This window comes from Miscanthus floridulus, chromosome 10 (genome assembly GCF_019320115.1).
Source record: "Miscanthus floridulus cultivar M001 chromosome 10, ASM1932011v1, whole genome shotgun sequence".
NCBI lineage: Eukaryota > Viridiplantae > Streptophyta > Magnoliopsida > Poales > Poaceae > Miscanthus > Miscanthus floridulus.
The window spans coordinates 60,925,215-60,945,178 of record NC_089589.1 but is presented as its reverse complement, the minus strand read 5'-3'; the positions used below and the strand labels follow the sequence as shown (position 1 = coordinate 60,945,178).

Below are 19,964 nucleotides of genomic sequence, written 5' to 3'. Positions count from 1 at the left end.
AGTTCATCATCACTTGAGCTCTCATACTCAAGTCTTGCTTTGCCCTTCTCTTGGCTAGCTTTGAATGCTAAGTCTTTCTCTTTCTTCTTGGTAGAGGATGAGCCATCTTGTGGCGTGATGTGCATGTACATCTCATGAGCATTGATCTTTCCCAAGATTTTTGTCGGTGTAGCGGTGGAAAGATCACCTTGATGAAGCACGGTCACAATATGCCCATATTTGTCAATGGGGAGGACACTCAAGATCTTTCTTACAACGTCGGATGGTGACATTTGAATAAGTCCACGCCCATTGACTTCCTCTACAAGAATATTCAAACGTGAATACATCTCATTAGCACATTCTTTGGGAAGCATCTCAAATGAATTTAGCTTTTTAATGACAAGATGATAGTGTTCCTCATGCTCACTCTTTGTTCCCTCATGGAGCGCACAAACGTCCGACCATAGTGCATGGGCGTCTTTGTGGTTCCTTACGCGGTTTAACACATCTTTGCAAAGGCCTCTAAAGATGGTGTTGCGAGCCTTTGCATTCCATTTTTCATAGTTCACCTCATCGCCTTGGAGATGAGTAGCATCTCGAGGTTTTGGGAAGCCTTGTGAGGCGGCTCTAAGTATGCCAACATCTAGAGCTTCTAAGTACGCCTCCATGCAAATTTTCCAATATGGAAAGTCATCTCCCTCAAAGATAGGAGGAGGTCCATCCCCGTGAGACATCTTGCTCTAAGCGGTTAAGCTTAAAAACGTGAGCACGAGGCTCCGATACCAATTGAAAGGATCAAAATGCCCAAGAGGGGGGGTGAATTGGGCTAATTCTAAATTTTCTTGCAATAATTAAATCCTATGGTTAGCCCAATTAACCCCTTGTGCCTAGAAAAGTGTTTCTATTAATCTAACGCATAAAAGAACTTGCAACCTATGTTCCAAACTTACTCTAGCATGGCAATTCTATGAATGTAAAGACAAGTATTGAATTGCTCAAAGTAAATGCTCAAAGTAATATATATAGAGAGAAACGCGGCGATATTTTGCCGAGGTATCGGAGAGTCGCCACTCCCCACTAGTCCTCGTTGGAGCACCCGCGCAAGGGTGTAGCTCCTCCTTGATCCGCGCAAGGATCAAGTGCTCTCTACGGGTTGATTATTCGACACTCCGTCGCGGTGAATCACCCACAACCGCTCATAACTTGAGTTGGGTCATCCACAAGCTCCGCCGGATGATCACCAAGCTCCCAATCACCACCAAGCCATCTAGGTGATGGCGATCACCAAGAGTAACAAGCACGAACTCTCACTTGACCACGACAAGCCTAATGAGAACGGTGGATGCACACTTTGCTACTCTTGCTTCACTAATGAGGCTTCTCTTTTGGATTCTCAAATCTCAATCACCTCACTAGGACCTTGCTCTTCTTGGCACTCACAAACGTGTTTCTCAGCTATTGGAATGAGCAAAAGTAACCCCACACACGAGTGGAGGTGGTATTTATAACACCGGCTGAAAAACGAACTATTATGTGCCTCTGCGGGGTGACCGGACGCTCCGGTCATGTTGACCGGACGCTCCAGTCAGTTTAAACCGCACACCAGTGTTAAGTGTTGACCGGACGCTGGGCAGGGTCCGATCGGCACTAACCGGATGCGTCCGGTCGCATTTTTTCCTTCACTGGAACCTTACTGTACTTGACCGAACGCTGAACCCCCAGGGTCCAGTCAGTACTGACCGGACGCGTCCGGTCACAAACATTCTTCTCTGGAACCTTACTGGAGTCGACCGAACGCTGGCCCTCAGCGTTCGGTCACTTGACCTCTCAGCGTCCGGTCACACCAGACGTTTTCTCCTTAGTCAAATGAACTGACCGGACCCTGCGGCCAACGTCCAGTCGCACCGGAGCCAGCGTTCGGTCAATATTTGACACTCTATTCACTTCCAACTCTCGATCATATGTGAATGAAGTTTGCTCCATTGGATCTAAGGGCTATTTTGGAGCTACCTAGCGCTAGACTTAGCAAGTGTGCATCACACCTAACTCACTAGACTCACCTAGGTCAAGCTACCCGTCCATACCCCCCTTAATAGTACGGCCAAAGGAAAAAGAAAGTCCTAAACTACTCTAAGTGTCTCTCCAACTCCAATCGACACTTAGAACTAGTCATCCTTAACCTTGTCGTCCATCCTTTGAAAACCGAAACGATTTCCATCGTAGGGGCATGACATCCATGATTGCCCAATCGATCTCCATTACCATGACCTAACTTAATTGCCTCTGCAAAACACACGTAAGTCATAGTAATCTTGTATTGTCATTAATCACCGAAACCCAACTAGGGGCCTAGATGCTTTACCCTGGTCACCCTATTATTTTCCTTTTTTAGCATGCTTAAAATTGATTTCAAGTGCATTCCATGGGTTAGCATCAGAATCATTTGTACAGTTGTATGCTATTGTAGTACCATGTAATAGGATGCCTGCCAGCAATCAGCGGCCCATCAAAAACTGTAGGAACCCAGATCAATATGAAGGAATGTAGAAATACAACTACCAATAGGATTGTATATATCACAGCGAAAACCAGTCAAAACGAATGTACACACAAACAACCAGAAAAAAAAGGATGACATAGCAAGATACACCACAAAACTACAATACAGGATAGCAATAGAAAATTACAACACCAATTCACTGGTCCAACCTTCTCTATAATATAAAAACATTTACAGTATCTTTTAGAAGAAATCCGAACTGGGACTATGCAGTATGAATAAATAAACCACATACACAAGAAAAATAGACTGATCAGTCACTACTGGAGACGGCCTCTTTGCCGAGGGCCTGAGGCCCTCGGCAAAGGCTTTGCCGAGGGCGGCCCTCGGCAAAGAGCTCTCGGGGAATTTTGAGTCGGCGAAGAGGGTCTTTGCCGAGGGCCCTTTATCGGGCACTCGGCAAAGCCTTTGCCGAGGGCTGGACCGGCACTCGGCAAAGAAAACCAGCCGTCACGGCGCCGGCGCCTGGGACGTAGTCTTTGCCGAGGGCCGTCTCCGGGGGCCCTCGGCAAAGAAATGTTCCAGAATTTTTCCAATGAATCTTTGCGGAGGGCAATGGGACGGCCCTTGGCAAAGGACCCTTCTTTGCCGAGGGCCTTGGTCATTGCCCTCGGCAAAGAGGCAGAAATTTAAATTTTTTTTGTTTTTAGCATTCCATCGACACAAGCATTTCATATATATACATATATATATCAACCATCACAGATATATATCACACAGAACCCATTTTCTCACAATATATCACAACCATAATTGTGAACCACAAATCACAATATATTACAACGACAAGTCACATGTTCATCATCATTCACATGTTTATTACGACAAGTTCATGAAATCCAAGCACAAGTCAGAACCATAAACCACAAATATTACAATAAAGTCCAATCACATCACCTAGCACTAGTCCTCATCAAGGTAGCCTATGAGACGGTGGTGAAGGAAAGGCGGGATCACCCGGTGACGCACTACTGGGATTGGAACCCGCGGACGGAGGCTGCACAAAGGAGCAGAGATTGCATGTGTGAGTAATCCGGGAAAACAGTTTTGGAACTTAGAGATTGCATCTAGTAATCTAGGAATACAAAAATATTAGACTCAATTGAAAATTTCGGCAGCACCTCCCCTGCACGGGGAGGTTTCCAAAACCTGCAAGAAACAACGGCACGAACGCCGACATCCACAACGGCACGAACGCCGACATCCACAACGGCACGAAGGCCGACATACATGCAAAGCACAAGCGAAAAGTGAACTTTCATACTTACAGGAGTAGCTGCAGGAGTAGGAGGTGGAGGAGCTGAAAACTGCACAGGTACACCCGATGCTTGCCCAAGACTTTGCATGATCACCATCATCTCCGCTATCTGCTTCTGCGCGGCCTCGAACGCGACCTGCTGGGCCTGCAGCTGTGCGGTCAGTTCCGCGTTCTGCTCTTGACTTTGCCTTTTTGTTTCTTGCAGCTCGGCTTGCAATATTTCACTCCAATGTATCAGTAATGCAAATCTAATTTAGGTGTGTAAATATCAACGTACGACGAGTAAAACAGGAATTACCTGGAGTGCATGGACCTACTGCAGTGCTGGAGAAGGCCGTGTGCGTATGGGCTGGCTGGAGCTCGTGCTCTGTGCTCGGATAGCGTCGAGGGAGGGAACAGTGGTGGAGTCGATGGCGCCGTCTGCAATCCACAGCCGCCCGTGCTTCTTGCCTCCTCCGAGCCTCATGATCGTCTCTGCATCAATGGGCTCAGTGCGCACATTGTAATCTTCCCCATAGATCTCCCTTACCTGAGGACGTGTACTCTTGGACTTTAGTGTACACGTTCGGGTCGGAGTACACCTGGGGCGGGGCAGCCGGGTCGAAGGAGACAGAGGACGACGCCCTGCCCATGTGGGACATAGCCCACGCAGAGAACTCCGAGACCTCCTCGCCTGGGTGCGCAGCCTCCTGCGAGAAAGACGGGAAGATGGTGAGAAATCAAGCAGAATTGAGCATCAAAATAAATGAAAGAAATCACTTACGTATGCTTGTTTGTATCCAGGGAGGCTGCGGCTGCCTTGATGGTGAGTTGGACCTTGCCTCATCAGACGCTGTTCCCGCTGCCTCTCGTGCGTGTCAACAAAGTCCTGTGATAACCACTTGTCCACGATCATGGCCCAGCACTCGGGATACGATCGGCACCACCAGGGAATCACCTACAAGTCATCGAGTATTTGACATATAAGAAGATGAAATTGAACCTACTTAATATCAAAACGAATCATTATGAATGTTATTCGCCTACCTCAAGGTACTGGTCCCGGGTCAGCGTAATCAGTCTTGCTTGAGGCTTGGGGAGGGACTGCTTAAGTACCGACCTGTAGTAGTCTATGTGAGCTTGGACGCGCCCATGGTGGTGCATCTCGGTGACGTACTTCCTACAAGCTGCGGTAGCCGCCCGATCCGCCTGGGCCTCAAGTCCTTCTTCGGCCTTGAAAATTTTCTGCATACAAAACCGATGTATCCATTCATTATTTCAATAAAACATTTAACCAATGAATGAGATGTATTAAGCAATGTTGTGCGAGAGAAACTTACCCAAAACTCCGCCAATACCCGCTCCTGCTTGTTGCGGTAAGTGTCATCCGTGACCAGCGCGTACCTGTCCCAGTTGGAGGCCGGCTCCCTGCACCACCGGCTCTTCGGACAGTTGCACAATGCCGGGGTACCGAGGTGCAGCCGTACCTTACCGAGGTGCAGCTGAGAATTCCTTGCAACTGAGAATTGTACTGTTTCCAGTAAACGACCTATAAAGTTCTAGTGGAATTCCTGTGTGATCCTTGTATGAAATGATGCACAATCAATTTATGAAGTGTAACAGAGTAGTTGTTTTGAAAATAAATAAATAAAACTACAGAAAAAAAGACTCACAACAAGTAGACAATTATATAAGAAAGGAAAGTATCAAACAGTAACTTTTATTGTTTTTTGTATATTGGAAATATCCCTACCCTAATGAAACGTAAGTGCTACTTCCATTCTAGATTGATCTTACCAGTGAAATAACCAGCACAACTAATTTCATTATAGGTTTTTAATATTAGCGTCATGATGAAAAGAGGGCATGCATGTCCATGCAACAGCAACATAATCACAATTCTTACTTTAGTAAGATCAGGCTCCTTTTTACTTCCTGTCACCAGCTCTATGACCAGTACTCCCAAACTATATATATGTGACTTGCTGGACGATTTGCCTTCGAGAAAGTATTCTGGAGCACAATATACTCTGCATGATAAGAACACACATATCAACACGCTATGACATTGTAAGAAAACAAGTGCCAGGAACAATAATGTATGATTAGTAACTTACGGTGAAAAAAGACGTGATGTGGTCGCTGCTTGTGAATTGTTGTCAAGTCTAGATAGACCAAAATCTGTAATTTTGGGCACCATGAGATCATCTAGTAGTATATTGGCTGGTTTGAGATCCATGTGGACGATATCCTTGTCCTTGTGAAGATAGAGCAAACCCTTGCAGATCCCCCACAATAATTTCATAACGAGTATGCCATTCAAGTCCCCTCAATTCATCTTCAAAAGTATATGAAGAATCAAGAGTGTTTTAGAAGCTGGAAATCACAAAATAATAGTGTGCCCAGTGTATGTGCAAGTGTGCATTGAACAAAATGTTGGCCTTTTTTATCTGTACAGACTGTCCAAGATTATTCATCAAATGCAATTTAAAATTTAGGATTACATGTAGTGAAGATGGTGCGATAAAGAAAGTAACCAGATCATATGAAAAGGTAGTTGTATGCTTTGGTCACTGGACTGTATGCAAGCAAATGAATAGAAGAACATTGGTAGCGTTTACTTGAGTATTTACAAATTTGTTTTAAAATTCAGGAAGTGGTCATGATTAGGTAATTTGACTCTTGATCAGATTATTTCTCTGTTGTGCTCTTTAATTTAGTTTTCACTATTGATGATCCAGTTTAGTTTGTTGTTCGGCATACTTTTGGGTGGAAGCACTCTGTTAGATTGCTGTTTATTTGCACTGTTGTCTTCTAATGTGGATTGGAGAGCTAGTGATATCATGTAAAAAAAAGGTCATACCTGTAAGATAGTTCTCAAGGCTTCCATTGCTTATGTACTCAAAACAGAGCAATCTTTCCCGTATATCGGCCATAATTGTTCTTCCTTCAGATATAAATACGCGTTCTTCTGTAAAAGAACAATAACCCAAAAAACATACTATATTTTCATGCCTAACCGTGATCAAACTTTGAACCTGTCACACCCGATTTTAAGGATAAAATGGGATGCAAAATCTTATGTGCGCCCAGAGATCAGTCACACACATAAGCCGACAAATTATAGATAGTACTATTCACAAGTGTTTATTACATCACGAATAATAAGACATAGTCTTCACATAAATGTAGCGAAAGTTTAAAGAAAAATCTCTCGTGGAAGCTCCATATCACAGGGACGTCAACTGGTTGACCACAAGTCTAGTAATCCTCAGGAAAGTCGTCATTATCATAGCCATCTGTTACCCATCCGAGATTTTTATCCAAATAATGAAAATAAACAAGCGTAAGTACGTGTCGTACTCAACACGTGTAACATGGGGTTCATGAGGCTCCAAAGGCTTGACACAGGTTTAACAGCATTCAACTTTTAATTGCCACAATTTTAGCATAAGAGTAGCAACAAGTTGTTTCAATCCCAAAGTAAAACACATGATCAATGTAAACATGAATAATGAATAGCATAAACGGATAATTCTTAGTGATCATCTATTCCATAAATGTTCTAAGGCCGCTCGTGACCGTGAGCACGGCTGATATACTAGTTTTACACTCTGCAGAGGTTGTACACTTTCACTGTGAGTCGTGATACCCATATGCCCGGATTAATTACTCCCAAAACACTTCCAAGGTGAGCAGGCAGGGGTCACTATGAAGCCTTTCATAGGTTCGTCTAATAAGTTAGGGCCGCTAGGTTTCTATGCCCTGCGAATGTAGGGCTCCCCTTCCGACAGGCACAATGACACGCAGCCTATACACTGACGGATAGAGACATCACTATATCCAACCCGAAACACACCCCTTTTGCGCCACAAAGGTAACCTCTAACAAGCTAGGAAAGGTCCTTGTACTGAGCTAAAGCCAGAGCCATGTCACCATCACAGCTGTACTGTAAGTCCCGGATGATCACTTACAGATACGTCCTTAGGGAGAGGAATCTATAGCATTTAGAAAGTAGCTAAACACTCCAGCCCCCTGTTTCCATGTTGCTAAAAAGTCATGTTTTAACGTTTATTACATATACCATTAGTCTGATTACAAGATCATGGTCTTTAATTGAGCACAAGCAAAGCTACCCAATGCATATCCCATAGGAGACAAGGTATAAGTTCAATTCTAGGGACTCCCTATCAAGGTGACACATGTAACATGAATTAAATGTATTGAAGTTGATAGGAAACAAGGATAATCCCATGCTATACTTGCCTTGAACAAAGTGCTCCTGCTGTTCCTGCTCGTCAAAGTAGTACTCTTGATCACCGTCTATACTCGATAACCACAGCAACATACAAGCATCTAGAAGCAATCATGTAAAGCAAACAAAGGCTATAGATTAGAACAGTACACCAATAGCATAAAATCAAGATGAAAAGTTTGTAAAACAAATCTACGTCTCACTACGAACACACAGACGCGAAGATCACAAAAATTAGAGCTAAAACAAAGAAGTTATGAATTAAACAAGATTTCTTTTATTAAAATAATAGATTAAATCTAACCTTGAATTTTAAAAGTTGAAAACATGCTTAATAGTATTATGAACATGTAGATTACTCAATTATGAACCTAACTCAATTTGAACGGATCAAATCGGAGTTAAAACGAAGATTTTAGGGCTAAAACAAGATCAGTAGCACTTCTGTAAATAACTGAAACTTGATTTTAGAATTTAAATTAATAAAATCGGATTTTAAACCGAACCAGGGACTGCAGCATAAAAACGAAGAAATACAGGAGTTCTTTAGATTAAATGCAAGGACGGCGAGTTGAGATCCAAATAATTATAAGGGTCTTTTTACAAAACGACAGGCGAAGGGGTATCTTTGAATCTGGGCCGTCGGATCTTAACCGGAGGGTAGAGATCAGATTAGGAGAGGGAGAGAGAGAGCGCGATTGCTGGAACAGAGCCTGCATGGCGGACCTCCATGGACGGCGGTGAGGAGCTCGTCGGCGTTCGCGGATTAGGGCCTACGGACCATCACAGAGCAAAACGAGGGCATGGGAAGAGAGAGGAGATCAAGGCGAACTCACCAAGACCGAAAACAAGGACAGGGATGGACCGACGACATGCGGCGACTGCTCAACTCGATGGCGGCGGCGGAGCTAGGGCTATGGCTTTGTTGCGGCTCAAGTGAGGGCGGCGGCTTGCTCTAGGATTAGGAGGAGGCAGCGTGCGCAAGGGCCGCTATTTATGGCTGGCTTTGGCATGCGGGTCACACCAGGACGTGGCGTAGAAGAGGCAGACTCGGCGACACGATGCATACTTCGACGCGAACATGAGAGGAAGGAAGGGGACGCATCTGACGAGCGGGCCCGATGCATCAGCGAGACAGGCGAGGGAGGAGAGCACGGGCGCGGCTACGTGGGCCGTCGGCTGGCTGCTGGGTCGAGCGAGGAAGAAAGCGGAGGCGCGGCGGAAAGCAGGCCAAGCTGGGCTACGGTGGGAGCAGGAGTCGGGCTGGAGCTGGGCTTCTCGGGCCAAAATCAAGGGAGGAAGAGAGGGAAAAATAAAACTCCTTTCCTATTTTCTTAACATATTTTTAAATCAAATTTAAACTCAAATTCAAATTCTTTTGCAAATTTCAATCAAACCAAAGCATCACAAATAAAATATGCAGCAGCATGTATGCACATACATGTATGTAGACCTATATTTGATTTTATTTTTAACAAAGTTATTATTTTTCTAAATTTAAATGCTCACAAAAGGCATAATTAAATCATTTCTCCTATTTTTAAAATTATGCAAATTTTATGGTGTTACAATTCTACCCCCCTTAAAATGAATCTCGTCCTCGAGATTCGGACGATGCTTACTCAAAAAGCTACGGGTATGTTTTCCTCAGATCCTCTTCTCTTTCCCAAGTAGCTTCATCTTTTGTATACCGATTCCACTGAACCTTACACATCTTTATAACTCGGCTCCTTGTAACCCTTTCTGCCGTCTCCAAAATCTTTAGCGGAAATTCCTCATATGTAAGATCTTCCTTAACTATAAGTTCCTCTAACGGTATCTGCTCCTTGGGTACACGCAGACACTTCTTTAATTGAGACACATGGAACACATCATGTACACCTGACAAACTCTAAGGCAATTCCAACTGATAAGCTACTTCACCACGTCTCTCTAAAATCTTGAAAGGCCCAATATACCTTGGTGCTAACTTTCCTTTCATGATAAACATTCTCACACTTCTCATAGGTGATACTTTTAGGTAAACATAATCCCCTATTTCAAAAACCAATTCCCTTCTCCGAGTGTCAGCATAACTCTTCTATCGAGATTGTGCCACTCTCACGTTATCCCTAATCATCCTTACTTGGACTTCTGCGTCTCTTAAAACATCCGGTCCAAACACTTGAGTTTCTCCCGTTTGATTCCAAAACAACGGGGTTCTACACTTTCGTCCATACAAAGCCTCGAAAGGTGCCATCTTGAGACTCTTCTAATAACTATTGTTATATGAAAACTCTGCATATGGCAAGCTCTTGTCCCAACTTGTACCGTACTACAACGCACAAGCTCTTAACATGTCCTCTAAAATCTAATTAATCCTCTCAGTTTGCCCATCGGTCTGAGGGTGATACGCTGTACTAAAATTCAACCTTGTTCCCAACTCTGTTAGACACGATCTTCTTTGGAACACCATACAAACATAATATTCTTTCCATATAATGCTGCCAATTGGGGTCCAATATAGGTAGTCTTGACCGGTAAGAAGTGAGCAACTTTAGTTAACCGATCCACTATCACCCAAATTGAATCATAACCTCTCTGAGTGCGTGGTAACCCAACAATGAAATCCATACCAACTTTTTCCCACTTCCACTCAGGTATCTTCATTGGTTGTAATAATCCTGTAGGTCTTTGATGTTCAGCTTTGACCCTTTTACAGGTATCACATATAGCAACATATTCAGCCACATCCCTCTTAAGTCCATACCACCAATACTTCTCTTTTAGATCCAAGTACATCTTGGTACTCTCGGGGTGAATAAAGTAAGCAGACTCTTGTGCCTCACAAAGAATTTCATCTTGTATAGCCTTAATCTCATGTACACATAGTCTTTTTCCAAACCACAGAGTTCCATTATCATCCATACGAAAACCTGGTGCCTTGCCAATCACTATGTTTTCTGCTATCTCTTTCAACTTCGCATCATGTAACTGGCCCTTACATATTTCTTGCTCCAGTGTGGGTTCGATCACCAACTCCACTGCATTAGTGATAAAGCCCAAGTTCAGTTGCTCAAATTCAACACACAACCCACTTGACAAAACTGCCACTTGCACCTCCTTGGCATAACTCTTCCTGCTAAGAGCATTGGCAACAACATTCGCCTTTCCAGGATGATAGTGTACCTCTAGATCATAATCTTTAATCAACTCTAACCATCAACGCTGCCTCAAGTTCAGATCTATCTGGGTGAATATGTACTTCAAACTTTTGTGATCAGTGTAGATATCACTCTTATGCCAAATAAGATAGTGTCTCCATATTTTCAAAGCATGAACCACTGCTGCTAACTCCAAATCATGAGTAGGATAGTTTAGCTCATGCTTTCTCAATTGTTGGGACACATAGGCCACTACTCTTCCTTCTTGCATAAGAACACATCCGAGACCTTGACGAGATGCATCACAATAGATAGAAAAGTTCTTGCTCAAATCCGGCAAAACCAACACTGGTGTTGTAGTCAATCTTTTCTTCAATTCCTCAAAGTTAACCTGGTGAAAGCTCTAGTTTGGTTTTGGTGAATTGATGAAACCCTAAGTGCTAACCTAGTTTATCAAGTGATCATAAGATAGGTAGCACATTCCAAGTGGTGAAGCAAATGAAGATCATGACATGATGATGGTGATGCCATGGTGATGATCAAGTGCTTGGACTTGAAAAGAAGAAAGAGAAAAACAAAAGGCTCAAGGCAAAGGTATAAATGGTAGGAGCCATTTTGTTTTGGTGATCAAGACACTTAGTGAGTGTGATCACATTTAGGATCGATAGCCGTACTATTAAGAGGGGTGAGACTCATATCAAAATGCAGTTATCAAAGTGCCACTAGATGCTTTAACTCATTGCATATGCATTTAGGATCTTGTGGAGTGCTAACACCCTTGAAAATGTTTGTGAAAATATGCTAACACATGCGCACAAGGTGATACACTTGGTGGTTGGCACATTTGAGCAAGGGCTAGGAACTTCACCGATGGAGTGTCTGCCCGTAGAGTGCAGACAGTTCGATGGTGCAACCGTCGCCCTATATAGAAAAGACAGGGTCTCACAGAGTGGACAGGACGCTGGCCTCAACTGGACCGGCGTGTCCGGTCAGTAGAAGCTATGAAGACGCTGGCGTCAGTCTTTGACCGGACGCTGGGTCACTTCGTGACCGGACGCTAAGTGGGTGCGTCCGGTCCCACTGACGTGGCAACGCACAGAGGACATGTTGAGTGACCGGACACTGGGTGAGTCCGGTCGGGCATGATTGGACACGTCTGGTCGTGATTTTTTGCTTCTGGTACCATACTGGAAATGACCATACGCTGGTGATTGGTGTGTCCGATCACTTTGAGCAGCGCATCCGGTCACTACTTAAATGTACTGATGGCCGTTGAAATCGGGCGATCAACGTTTGAAGACAATGACACGTGGCAAGCATCGGGCGACCGGACGCTGGGGTCCTGCATCCGGTCGATCTGACCGGAGCATCCTATCACCCCGTGTTGTGCCCAGTGAAGGGGTACAATGGCTCTATTTCATGGGGGCTTCTATTTAAGCCCCATGGCCGGCTCGAGCTCATTCTCTTGGCAATTTGCTTTGACATAGCAACCTTGTGAGCTTAGCCAAAGCCCTCCCACTCATCTCCATCATAGATTCATCATCTTTATGAGATTGGGAGTGAATCCAAGTGCATTGCTTGAGTGTTTGCATCTAGAGGCACTTGATGTTCGTGTTTCGCTGCAGGATTCGCTTGTTACTCTTGGTGGTTGCCGCCACCTAGACGGCTTCGAGCAGTGAGGATTGTCGAGTGGAGGTTGGTGATTATCTCTGGTTCCGATCGTGGTGATTGTGAGGGGTTCTTGACCTTTCCCCGACGGAGAGCCAAAATGTACTCTAGTGGATTGCTCATGGCTTGTGTGATCCTCATCTTGTGTTGGTTGTGCGGCACCCTATTGAGGGTTTGGCGTGTGATGCCAATTTGCCCGTGAACCTCCAAGTGAGTGAATCACCACAACGAGGACTAGCTTGTCGGCAAGCAAGTGAACCTCGGTAAAAAATCATTGTGTCATCATTTGATTCTGAGGTGATTGGTCTTCATTGGTATTCATTCTTGTGATTGATGGGCTCATTCCTCGACATGACGGTATAACCATCTTGCTCACTCTCTACATTACCGCAAACTAGTTGTCAAGCTATTTAGTGTAGCTAGTTGTGAGAGCTTGTTAGTTTGGTTAGTATGGCTCTTTAGTTAGCCTTTGGGAGCACACTAACTTAGTGTAGTGACATAGTTATTGTGTGCATAGAAACTACATAAATTAGAATTGTGTAGGTGGCTTGCATTTTTAGTAGGCTAGCGCAACACTCGCTTCGCCTCATAATTGTCTAACTGGTTTGTTAAGTGTTGTTGTAGAAATTTTTAATAGGCAATTCACCCCCCTCTAGACATTAGGACCTTTCAAGTGGTAGCGGAGCCAGGTTACCGTGATTTGAGGCTTAACAACCTTTGGTGTAAAAATGGCTCAAATCAGTAACACCAAGAAGCCACCCCAATTTGATGGCACAAATTATCCATATTGGAAATCAAAGATGACCACACATATCGAGTCAATCAATAGAAGAGTGTGGAAGGTGGTAGAAACCAAAATTGAGATTGATGATCCAGAGAATCCCACCATGGCCGAAGAAGTGCTTCTCCAAAACAATGGCATTGCTCTAAGTGCCATTCATGATGCAATTGATGAGAGAACATTTGAGCAAATCAAGAATATTGAGATGGCTCATGAGGCTTGGAAGAAGTTGGAAGAATCATTTGAGGGCACTCAAGCCTTGAAGGGTGCAAAGGCATACATTCTCAAAGAGAAGTTTGCAACATTCAGGATGAAGGAGGATCAGAGTGTGTCGGAGATGTTCCATAGGCTTCAAGTGCTTGTCAATGATCTTAAAGCACCTGGAGAAGAGGTGAAGGACAAGGACTTGTCCCACAAGTTCTTGAGATGTTTGCCTTCAAGATTTGGCACATTGGTCACTATTCTAGTGAGGAGTGGTTTGGACACCATGACACCAAACCAAGTGTTGGGAGACATAATGACCGATGATACATATAGAGATGATGATGAGAAGGAAGAAAAGAAGGAGAAGAACGATGAGAAGAAGAAGAGCGTGGCATTCAAGGCCACATCATCCAAGGGCAAGGCAAAACAAGATACATCAAGTGAAGATGATGGCTCATGGGATAATGATGATGATGAGAGGATAGCTCTCTTTGTCAAGAGATTTGGCAAGTTCATGATGAAGAAAGGCTACCATGCTAGAAGGAAGAAATCTTCATCCAAGAACAAGAAAGAGTCAAGAAGATGCTTCAATTGTGGAAGCAAAGATCATCTAGTTGTTCAATGTCCATACAATAGTGACAAAGACGATGACAAGAAGAACAAGAAGAAGGACAAGAAGGAAAAGAAAGAGAAGAAGGACAAGATGACCTTCAAGAAGAAGAAGGGTGGTTCATATGTGGTCACTTGGGATAGTGATGCTTCCTAAAGTGACGATGATGATAGTGATGATGACAAGATCACCAAGAAGAAGGCACTTGCAAGCATTGCTATAAATAAGAAGCCTTCTCTCTTCGACACTCCATCATGCTTCATGGCTCAGGCCACTAAGATACAAATTTGTGATGATGGAAGCGATGAAGAACATGATAATGAAAATGAAAATGAAAATGAAAATGATAGTGATAGTGATGATGATGAGCCTACTAAGGATGAACTATTTGACATGCTAGAAGATGCTAAAGAACACTTTGGTATTAAGAGAAGGGAATGCAAAAGCTTGCGTAAGGAACTAAAAGCCCTTAAGCAAGCCTTTGATGAGCTCAATGCATCTCATGAGAGGCTAGAGGAAGCCCATGAGAAGCTTGGCAAGGCTCACAAAAAGCTTGAAAAAGCTCATTCCTCTTTGCTTGATGAGCAAAATAAAAAAAAGCATGTTGAGACTTGTAATGTAGGCTTAACTTGTGATATAATTGATGAATCATTATCTATGCCTATCATTGTTGCTCCTGCTAACCCTTCTTGTAGTACTTCTACTTCCACCTCATCTAGTAGTGATGGTTTCACTTGTGATGCCTCACTAATGGTTGAGAACGAGAACCTCAAGAAGGAGGTCAATAAGCTCACTCACACCTTGGCTAAGGCCTATGGTGGTGAGGACCGCTTGCTTATGTGCTTGGGTAGCCAAAGAGCTTCTCTCTACAAAGAGGGATTGGGCTATACCCCTAAGAAAGGCAAGGCGGCCTTTGCTCCTCACAAGACTAGTTTTGTGAAGAACAATGGTCGGTTTTGCACTAGTTGCAAGCAAGTTGGTCATAAAGAACATGAGTGCAAGAACAAGAGCAAAAATGCTAATGTATCCTCAATTAAGATTAATTCTTGCTATGTGCTTACTAAGGGTATAAATGGTGTGAAGGCTAAGTTCATTGGTAAACCATGGATGGGCTCAAAGAAGAAAGGCATTTGTGTACCAAAGAGCTTAGTAACTAACCTTCAAGGACCCAAGCAAGTTCGGGTACCTAAAAGGAAATGATCTTCTTTTGTAGGTCAATTACAAAGCCGGAGGAAGGCATTGGGTTCTCGATAGTGGGTGCACTCAACACATGACCGGTGATGCAAGAATGTTCAACTCAATCAACACCAATGGCAATGATGGTTATGATAGTATCATATTTGGTGACAATGGCAAAGGCAAGGTCAAAGGGCTTGGTAAGATTACAATATCCAATGACATGAGCATTTCCAATGTGTTGCTAGTAGAGAGCTTGAACTTCAACTTGTTATCCATGGCTCAATGGTGTGATCTTGGATTCAAATGCATATTTGGGGTAGATGATGTAGAGATCATAAGTGTAGATGGCTCTAATTTGATCTTCAAAGGCTTTAGATATGAGAATCTATACTTGGTTGATTTCAATGCTACTGAAGCTAAATTATCTACATACTTGTTCACTAAGTCTAGCATAGGTTGGTTATGGCATAGAAGGCTTGGTCATGTTGGAATGAAACAATTAAATAGATTGGTTAAGCATGACTTGGTTAGAGGCTTGAAAGATGTTGTGTTTGAGAAGGATAAGCTTTGTAGCTCTTGTCAAGCCGAAAAACAAGTTGGAAACACCCATCCTAAGAAGAGCATGATGAGCACTAGCAAAGCATTTGAGTTATTGCACATGGATTTATTTGGGCCAACTCAATACACTAGCATTGGTGGTAACAAATATGGCTTTATGATAGTGGATGATTATACTAGATACACATGGGTATTCTTTCTAGTGGACAAAAGTGATGTGTTTGCAACATTCAAATCATTTGTTAAGGGCATTCACAATGAGTTTGCAACAACCATCAAGAGAGTTAGAAGTGATAATGGTAGTGAGTTCAAGAACACTAGAATTGATGAGTTGTGTGATGAATTTGGAATTAGATATCAATTCTTGGCCAAGTACACTCCACAATCAAATGGCCTTGTTGAGAGGAAGAATAGAACACTCATTGATATGGCAAGGTCTATGCTTAGTGAGTACAATGTGAGTTAATATTTTTGGGCCGAAGCTATCAACATGGCTTGCTATTGTAGCAACCGCCTCTATTGTCACCCATTGAAAGAGAAGACACCATATGAGCTCTTGAATGGTAGAAAGCCCAACATTGCATATTTTCGGGTCTTTGGTTGCAAATGCTATATCTTGAAGAAAGGCGCTAGATTGGGCAAGTTTGACAAGAAATGTGATGAAGGATTCCTACTTGGTTACTCCACTACAAGCAAAGCATATAGAGTTTGGAATTTGGATAGTGGTACTCTTGAGGAACTTCATGATGTTGAATTTGATGAAACCAAGGGTTCACAAGAAGAGAATGAGAACTTGGAAGATGTTAGAGGCATTCAACTTTCAAATGCCATGAAGAACATGGATGTTGGTGAATTGAGGCCTAGGCAAGTGAATGATGATGAAGATGATCAAGTACAAGTGCTCTCTAACTCAAATGTGCAAGATGATACAAATCAAGCTAGTACAAGTGGCTCTCATGACAATGAACAAGATCAAGTGGCTAGTACATCATCTCAATCCAATGATCAAGTAAATACAAGCAATCAAGTTCCAATGCTCCAACCAACAAATATTGGAAGGGATCATCCATTGGATACTATAATTGGTGATATTTCTAGAGGTGTACAAACAAGATCAAGATTGGCTTCATTTTGTGAGCATTTCTCATTTGTGTCATCCATTGAACCAAAGAAGATAGATGAGGCATTGAAGGATGTTGATTGGGTGAATGCTATGCATGAAGAATTGAATAACTTCACAAGAAATCAAGTATGGGAATTAGTAGAGAGACCAAAGGGACACAATGTGATTGGAACCAAATGGGTCTTTAGAAACAAGCAAGATCAAGATGGGATAGTAGTAAGGAACAAAGCAAGATTGGTAGCACAAGGCTATACACAAGTTGAAGGTCTTGACTTTAGAGAAACATATGCCCCGGTTGCTAGATTGGAAGCAATTAGAATCTTGCCAGCCTATGCTTGTGCCCACAACATCAAACTCTATCAAATGGATGTTAAGAGTGCATTTCTCAATGGTTACATCAATGAAGAAGTATATGTTGAGCAACCTCCCAGTTTTGAAGATGACAAGAAGCCCGACCATGCGTACAAGTTGAAGAAGGCATTGTATGGCTTGAAGCAAGCACCTAGAGCATGGTATGAGAGATTGAGGGACTTCCTACTCTCTAAAGGGTTCATGATGGGCAAGGTTGACACCACTCTTTTCATCAAGAGAATACTGGTTTGTGGTATCCCAAAGGAGCAAAGTTTGAGCTAGTTGGTTACTCTAACTCGGATTATGTGGGATGCAAGGTTGAAAGGAAGAGCACCTCGGGCACATGTCAATTGTTGGGAAGATCACTTGTTTCATGGTCATCAAAGAAGCAAAATAGTGTTGCATTATCAACCACCGAAGCCGAATACATATCCGCCGGTAGTTGTTGTGCACAAATACTTTAGATGAAGGCCACCTTGAATGACTTTGGAATCAAGTTCAAGAGAGTGCCATTGCTATGTGACAATCAGAGTGCAATCAAGTTGACCAATAATCTAGTTCAACATGCAACAACAAAGCACATTGATGTCTGCCACCATTTCATAAGAGATCACCAACAAAAGGGGGACATTTGCATTGAGAGTGTAGGCACCGAGGATCAACTTGCCGATATATTCACCAAGCCATTGGATGAGAAAATGTTTTGCAAGCTAAGGAATGAGTTGAACATATTGGATTTCTCAAATATGTGTTGATGCACCCCCCCACTTATATGACATGCCTCTCCTTCGAGCAATCCAAGGTAAAAGTTGATTGACATGGCATACATCCTTGCTAAGGACATGTTTAGTGCATCTAGACATCTTTCACATTTAATAGGCTCATTCATGAAAATCAAATGAATTTGATGATTATATGGTACCACTATTGCTTCTATGCTTATTTTGATCTAGTGGTAGCATATGACATGTTTGTGGGCTTGTAAACCTAGTATTTAATCTAGAAAATGAGCTCTAAGTGTTTAACTCAACATGGTACAAGATAACCCTTATTTGGAGGTGTGAAGAAGCTTGTCCTTGGATCAAACCGAGTTAAACATCTTTGGCAAATGATCTAGATTGAACCAAATTTGGGAAAATGATCCTCACCCCATTGATTGACATTGATAATCTCAACCTATCTACATTTTGAACCTTTGTGGTCATTGATGACAAAGGGGGAGAAAAACAAAGATATTAGTACATGGGGAGAAAAACAAACATATTAGTGTACTAAGATAATGAAAAGACAACAAAGGGGGAGAACTTGACATAGGGGGAGAGATATGACAAAGGAAAGGGATCAATTAAAATTTTGAGCACACAAGTAAGGGGAGCAAGCTCATGAACTTGTATGGTGCATTTGAATGTGCATTTCATATGTTTGCTTGTATGGCATGTTGATGCAGGACCCACAGGATACCCCGCAAGGAAGGGAGAAGATCTAGTCTAACTAAGATTCTTCCCATGTAATCTTAGTAGTAGTATTATTCTATAATCCTACTAGGAACCCTCATTGTAAACCGACTAGGACTCTGGCCTCTTGACTATATAAACGAGGGCAGGGCTCCTTAGATCGAGGAGTTCAGAACAACAATTGTACAACACTTGACAATCAATCCAACGCAAAGGCAAACACCGACTGGACGTAGGGCTATTACTCGATCACAATCGAGGGCCCGAACTAGGATAAATCAACTGTCTCTTGTCGTTTACCGTCGAGTTCTGCATACGCTAAAGCCCGAACATACTGCCCCGGGTACCCCTATGGCAGGCTATCGGTGGTGAAACATCGACAGCTGGCGCGCTAGGTAGGGGTCGAACCTACGGCCTTCTGCTTAGGAAAGGTAGGGGCTTTCGGCGAATTTGCATCCGAGAGCTTGACGGACCTCAACAACATGATCTTCTCAATGGGATCAACCTTCATCTTTGGTTCATGGATCTGTGAGGCAGACGACAACGACAAGCTTCAAGGCCGTCTCCTCGAAGATTCGGATCACCATGAAGACCTTTCTATTTCGGCGACTATGACATATCAACTCACCAGAAGATTCGCGTAGCTCGTGATGTCCGATCCAACTCAGATTCCATGGCTTTGCGCATTCGACTCAAAGTCAGGCTCCGCATCCGAGATGGAGTCATACCCAAGTTCTTTCAAGAATAGTCTGAGTTCTTTTCCAATAGGGCTTCGGAACGCGACATCAACCTATCAAGAATACAACTCGGAGTATATTCAGAGTTCCTTCAAGAAGTCGGGTCCTTTTCATTCGGACTC

The 19,964-nt window shown here is 43.1% G+C and overlaps 1 protein-coding gene across 1 annotated transcript; it reads right to left on the bottom strand.

The window, feature by feature from the left end:
* Nucleotides 1-4,133: 4,133 nt before the first annotated feature.
* LOC136488732 (uncharacterized) lies at nucleotides 4,134-6,018 on the bottom strand. Its single transcript, XM_066485560.1, has 7 exons — nucleotides 5,897-6,018; nucleotides 5,686-5,809; nucleotides 5,272-5,360; nucleotides 5,120-5,183; nucleotides 4,827-5,024; nucleotides 4,564-4,737; nucleotides 4,134-4,486 (listed from the first exon to the last, which is right to left on the bottom strand). The coding sequence occupies exons 1-7, from the start codon at nucleotides 6,016-6,018 to the stop codon at nucleotides 4,289-4,291; spliced, it is 969 nt and encodes a 322-aa protein (XP_066341657.1). The 3' UTR covers nucleotides 4,134-4,288.
* Nucleotides 6,019-19,964: the final 13,946 nt, after the last annotated feature.